At 32.8% G+C, this 6,472-nt stretch overlaps 2 protein-coding genes across 2 annotated transcripts; one reads left to right on the forward strand and one right to left on the reverse strand.

Annotated features, from left to right (window-relative positions):
- Positions 1–253: 253 nt before the first annotated feature.
- On the forward strand, positions 254–3,900 carry LOC108736231 (putative uncharacterized protein DDB_G0282133). The gene is made up of 2 exons (XM_018468580.2): positions 254–394; positions 445–3,900. The coding sequence occupies exon 2, from the start codon at positions 456–458 to the stop codon at positions 3,771–3,773; it is 3,318 nt and encodes a 1,105-aa protein (XP_018324082.1). The 5' UTR covers positions 254–394; positions 445–455; the 3' UTR covers positions 3,774–3,900.
- Positions 3,901–4,032: 132 nt separating this feature from the next.
- Positions 4,033–6,327, reverse strand: LOC112905055 (dosage compensation regulator-like). The gene is made up of 6 exons (XM_025976664.1): positions 5,875–6,327; positions 5,517–5,795; positions 5,200–5,463; positions 4,931–5,122; positions 4,703–4,861; positions 4,033–4,512 (listed from the first exon to the last, which is right to left on the reverse strand). The coding sequence occupies exons 1-6, from the start codon at positions 6,166–6,168 to the stop codon at positions 4,150–4,152; spliced, it is 1,551 nt and encodes a 516-aa protein (XP_025832449.1). The 5' UTR covers positions 6,169–6,327; the 3' UTR covers positions 4,033–4,149.
- Positions 6,328–6,472: the final 145 nt, after the last annotated feature.

Here is a 6,472-nt window from a genome sequence, read left to right on the forward strand (position 1 = left end):
TAAGTCACTAGCAAAGTTTTTAACTAGTTTACTGTTCAATACTACGATGGCGCTGATGTAGAATTTGAGAAGCGTTCAACTTCAATTCAGAAAATGTAATAAAAGTTAATTGCAATTTGATGAAAATTACAAATTAAATTATGGCGTTTTTCAAATTACTTTTAGTAAAAAAACATATGAAAACAAAGTAATGTCAACTGATTGGATTGATTTTGTTTTTCAACTAATGTATTAGTAGACATGAACGTTACTCAAATCACTACTGTCAAAGTATAATACAGTATAAATGTAACCGACAAATTCAAAAATTGAAATGTATATCAGTGTTAATTGGAAGCTCTTTTACATTGAATAATTTTATATAAACCATTTTAGTGAAATTTGTGATCAGCAGGTATGTTTATTGCATCTTCTTTACAACTGTTTAATTATTATTTCCTTTAGGACTATTAAAAATGCCCCCTTTTAAAAGTGGTTTCGTCAAAGACGTTGTAACGCCTGGAACTGTGAAACAAACAAAAAAACGAAAAAAGGATTCATTCGGTTTTGAAATTGAGGAACATCCCACTGAAAACATAAAACGTAAACTGAAGAGAAAAATTCGTGCAACTGAAGAACTTTATAATACACCCATTACACCAGGTGAGGCAAGTGAATTTGAACACAGATTGACTCGCAGCCACAAAAAAACTAAATGGTCATTCCTTCCTAAAATTAATGACATTACACCTGATCAAAAAAACTTTAATAAAAGTGTAGAACAGTTAAGAGGTAAAGCAACCAATGAACGTAAAAAGGAAAGAGTAAACCATACAGAAAAAGACCAAATTCCAATAAGGCAAACACGTCGTAGTACTAGAGAAAGTATCAAAATGTCTAATCAAAGTAAGAGCACTGATGATGATAAAAAAATATCACCTAAACACAATCAAAAAGAGTTAGAACAAGAATTGGTGCAAAACGAACTAAAAAATCAAAGAGTTACTCGCACCAGTTACAGAAAATCTTTAATAAAAGTCTCTCAAAATGTTATTAAAAACGTCAAAGAATCTGCAAAAACAGAAACTGAAGATAATGATAATTTCATTTCTCAAGAATCAGTCCAAGAAATCCTGAATTGTAGAAGCCCTACAAGTTTAAAGAAATTACACGACTCTCGCCTCACTTACGATCTTCCAGCTATTATTAAAACTCGAAGAGAAACCTACGACGTAGATAATGCTGCATCAGTTGCAAATTTTGCCAAAATTGAAACAGAATTAAAGTTAAAAAAAGAAGAGAAAACTTTAGTTAATGATGAGGCTGTTTTGGAAACTACATTTAAGGCTAAAAGTACAAAAGTTATTAAAACAGGTACTCAAGAAATTACTTTAAAGGAAGATAGTAATGATGTAAAGGATAATCAAAGTTTAAAGAGTAAAGACACCGACGAAAGTCGAGAAGTAAATACAGATATTTCACAAGAAATTGAATATACATCAGAAAAAAAAATTGTATCAACAGAAACTGAAAATGATAATCTATATGAAGAGCCAAAAAATGGAACTAATTCTTCATTTACAAAAGTGAAAAATTCTGAAGTTTCTAATAATGACTTAATAGATGAAAATAGAGAGTACAATGAAGATGAAGTACCAAAAAAGGTTGAAGTTGAAAAAAAACTAAATGATACGTATTGTAAGAATTTTAACAATTCCTTAAATGAATCTTCAGATACTGGGAATAATACCTATACAAAATCAACGGATTCTGAACACAACATGAACGAAGGAAATGATAATGTGGAGATAGAAATAAGAAAAGAAAACAACAAAAAAATAGAAAATAATCGGTGTGAAGACATTAACAATTCCTTAAATGAATTTTTACCTAGTGGGAAAAATACCATTATAGAGACGATGGATATTCAAAATAATGTAACTTTAAAAGAAATTAATGAAAAAAATAAAAGTTTACAGTCGGAAATGAAATATAAAGAAACCGAAGACATCCTTACAACCGAGTTAAAAGAATTGGAAAAAAATACATCATCAAAGGATAAAGAAAACATAGCCGAATGCAAAAACAACGACGGTAACTTTATGAAGACAGCAAATATTGGTTTGTCTAAGAATAATAACATACATAATGATATAAATGAAACCCAAAACTTAACATATGAAAAATACGAAGAAACTAAAAACATTGAAATAAACGCAACAGTAATAGCATCTGATGAAAATAAACTAATAGAAATTCAGAAAGAATGCAATTCTTCTTCAATTGATGAAACAGCATTAAATAATAATGAGAGTAACAATACGTTTGCAACAGCTTCAGATTTCGACAGTTTTAAAAATGATTCCGATGATAACGTTACTCTGACGTACGAAACAAAAAGCATCAAAATTGTTGATGAATCAATTGAAATATCGCAAGAAAATGAGAGCCATTCAATCAAAGAATTTCTTACAAATGGACAAGATAATAGGGACAACCTTCAAAGTACAATTACATCAACACCGTCACTTTTGACATCAGCAGAAATAAAGAATAATCCAAAAATCCCATCAGGTAAAATAACAAACAGGAGAAGTACTTTTGAAATTGGTGAAAGTATTAACCATGTAACTCTGCTCAAAACCGTTTGTGATGAGTTTGGTACTCCAAAGGAAACTAATAACATAAAAAAGAGAAAATATGGGGAAAGCACCCCTCATCCCAAAAAAATAGAAACAATTTCTATGTTAGAAGATGAGACTTCAATCAATTTAATTGACTCCCCAGAATATATTTCGAATCACGAAAAAGGGGATTGCAGAAAAATATCCACAAATGATTCGGATGAAGACGTTAGCGATAGTGTATTTGAACAAAAAAGGATTTCATCTATAAATAGGTTAAGAAAAAAAAGATCAAAAAGTTTACCCATAAAAGATGAAAGTTTGGCAGAGTTTTTATTTAATGAGAAAATGGCCGATGATAATTATGATAGAAATATTACAAAAAGAAAAAAAGTTACTTTTAAACAAATAATTAATGAATCTGTAGCAACATCACCTCTCAATAATTCCAACTGTCACAGAACTATTAAGAGTCCAGTTAAAGTTAGTAAAATACCAAAAAAATTATCGACTTCGCTTCCATCTTTAGTACAGAAATATTCGCACCCAACCACTATGAGCACACCAAAATCAAACGCTGTATCTGGTTTAAATAAAAATAAAGAACCAATTACAAAAATAACCAGAACTAAACTACCGAATTTTGCTGAAATTCACAAGAAACTGTTTAATAAAATGGAAGATATAAAAGAACACAGCCAAAGAAAAGCAGAAAGAACCAAATTGCTTTTATCTGGACACAAACCAGTTAATAATAAGGAAAATGGATATTCTTCTCAAAAAAAAGAAAATGAAAATTCTTCTCAAGTCAAAGAAAATGCAAAGTCGAGAAAGCACCTGAATTTCTATCAGAACTCTAAACCAACTAACGACAATGGGAATAGAAAATTTGAACAAATACAAAACAAGTCAATTGGAAATCGAAGTACCAATTCAATAATAAATGTCAAAAATCAGATAAAAATACAAGAAAATAAACAAAAAACTAAGTTTGGGTTCAAAATTATAGACGGTTCAAAACAACCAACAAAAGAAGAACAGAAGAAAGCTGTTGTTGGCAAAACTAAAATTACTAAAAATAATCGAGATGAAAGGAGGAATCATATACAAGGCGTTAGAAGTAACAGGAGGTTTGATCTACTAATGAAAATGAGAGACAAGAAAAATTAATGCGTCATTGCTTCAATATAGCATACAAGTACCATTAGTGGTTCCATATCTATACGTTTATTTGCTTTTTTAATTGTTAAATTCGTATTAAAAAAATGTGTTTTATATATCTATATGTATAATAATAAACTTTCAATCAAAAATCATTAATAATCTTTAAACTTTAAAACCTATTAGGGATAAGGTAATTTAGGGTCGAGGCAAAAGTTCCAACCCAAATGCCCACACTTTCATATTTAATTTACTTTTATTTCTTCCTTTTTAACAAATAAATACAAAATTGGAACGAAAACACGATTTACTTTCTAATAAAATTTTAATGCAATAAGATTGCAGAATAAGACTAGTTTCTTAATTAAATGAAACATTCAATAAATTAATAATATTGAGAAAAGTTGTTACCTCCATATCCGCCTCTTCCGCCAAAATTCCCTCGTCCTCTTCCACCATCATATCCACCTCTGCCGCCCCTGAAATTTCCTCTTTCTCCTCCATAACCCCGACCGCCACTGAAATTACTTCTACCTCCTCCATAACCTCCTCTACCTCCTTGCCACCCCCTTCCGTCATTATAGTTTCCCCCTCGTCGGAAGAATTTTGGTGGTGGGCCACCCATGCCTCTTCCGAGGGTATGACCACGAGGAGGACGATTTGAATCGAAGTGGTGACTTTGATTTGCACGTTCAAGGCCGTAACTGCCCGCGTGCAATTTGCATAACTCTTTGATTACATTTACCACCTTAATAAAGAAGAAGAAAATTTGTCAAATTAGGACGTTGAATACATTACAGTAAAATAAATGTAGACAATTCTGCGTTTTAAATGAGATTAGCAAATGTGTATAAGAATTCTTCTAAAACCTATTTAGTTGTCTAAATCATTTATAATATTATAAAAAATGTTTTGTTTAAAAGCTAAGACAATATTACCTTGACATCTGTGGGACTTAATTCTAACACCTGCTCTGGCTCTTTAGATGCCCTTATAACAAGGCTTTCAAGGGCGGGGCGTAAAGCCAGGATCTCGGATGCAATTTGAGGATCCATGTCGAAATTGATCCAATTATCCAATCTTACAACCTTGTCTACCTAAACAGAAAAAGAAACACAAAATCAAGACCAAAAAGTACTTTCACAATTTTTTTTTCTATAACTTACCCATTCAACCTTCCTTGACCCAAAAAGCAAAAGATGAATGGGAGCGACCATAGACATTTGTTTACAAGATACAGCTCTGGTACGTATCTTCTCCCCGAAAACGAAAAACGGATAAGGAAACGTCTGTGCAAGGTTGCTACAATTCACCGAGGTTTTGTGAATTAGAGCTGCTTTACTCTCCTGAGTCAAAACCTAAAACAAATGTGCAAGTTAACATTATGTCAACATTAAAAGAATACAGAGAATTTATGATTTTTATATTTTATTACCTTTCGTTTTTCTTTATGACAGCACACGTTCGGGTAGAGCCCCATGCACATGAGAGCCATCACCATATCCAATTTTGGATCTGGACCAACAGTTTCCATGTGCGTGGGTATCATACTTTCTTCAGGAAAACCAACAGATGTGAGGATTTCTTGAAGCTGACGTTTCGCCTCCCATGTTACTCTTAAAGTAGGCATGCTAACACCTTTATGCTCACAGAAACGAATTTCAGCATCTTCACCACCTTGACGGGCCTTATCCCACAACTGTAAGAATTTTGAATATATTTTTTATTATAGAAAATTCATACATGTATTACCTCAAAAGCGGTCAACATGGCGACATGATCAGAGAACCTGTCTCCTGCCAAAGCCCGTTGGTGATAACTAAGTCTTCTCTGATAACCTTCCAGCACGAAAATTTCAGGAAATGTGGACGAGTTAGCAGCCATAGTGGCCAGCGCATCCCCGTACATAAAAATACAGCCCATCACCATCATTTTACCTAAACGAGGCTCTATAGGCAATTTTGCAAGGATTTTTCCCAAAGGGGTCAACTCATCATTGGAATCCAATGCTTGCATTTCCCTCAAAAGAACCTACGAGTAAAAGGAATATTTTTCACCTTTCACTTAACATAATTAGACAGAAGATTATAGGAAAACGTTTTTTACTAGCCTCAGCTTCGATGACGGCGTCCAGGGGTGGTGGTTCAATAGCTTTACTTAGGAAATGCCCAATGCCACCCAGACGTAACAATTTAATGCTCAATGCTATTTCGTGCAATGGGGAACGGAACATCTCGGGGGTCATATGTTCGTCAAGCTTTTCGTAACGTGCTTGCGAACACAAGTGAAAACAGTAGCCAGGACGGACACGTCCAGCACGCCCTTTACGTTGTTCAAGGTTCGTACGACTTGCCCACACGGTCGCATAACTCGTCATATTGTTGTGTGATGTGTACAGCTTCATTTTCGCTTTACAACTATCGATTACGTACACAACGTCGTTGATTGTGATTGAAGTTTCGGCAATATTGGTAGATAGAATCACCTAAATTTTATCAATCAGTTTATTACATTACTAACTGGTTTATAAAATTATCGTATAAAACATTCATCACTAAATCATTAATTACGGAATAGTATCACAGGGTGATTCATATACAAATAATCCACTTTTACTACAAACATTACAAAGCAGATTGTTAGATGCAGTACCTTATTAATAATTTTTAAGTTTTATTTACGATTGATTCTGTATCTGGTTTAAATAA

The sequence above is a fragment of the Agrilus planipennis genome, unplaced genomic scaffold (genome assembly GCF_000699045.2).
Source record: "Agrilus planipennis isolate EAB-ADULT unplaced genomic scaffold, Apla_2.0 scaffold126, whole genome shotgun sequence".
Lineage (NCBI taxonomy): Eukaryota > Metazoa > Arthropoda > Insecta > Coleoptera > Buprestidae > Agrilus > Agrilus planipennis.

Bases quoted from the DNA above. Each gene is read 5' to 3' on its own strand.
- LOC112905055 (XM_025976664.1), bottom strand. From the start codon at position 6,168: ATGAAGCTGTACACATCACACAACAATATGACGAGTTATGCGACCGTG. The intron at 5,796-5,874 runs GCTAGTAAAAAA...TTTTACTCGTAG, and splicing joins ACGCCGTCATCGAAGCTGAG to GTTCTTTTGAGGGAAATGCA. The intron at 5,123-5,199 runs GTAATAAAATAT...CATTTGTTTTAG, and splicing joins GTCATAAAGAAAAACGAAAG to GTTTTGACTCAGGAGAGTAA.
- LOC108736231 (XM_018468580.2), top strand. From the start codon at position 456: ATGCCCCCTTTTAAAAGTGGTTTCGTCAAAGACGTTGTAACGCCTGGA.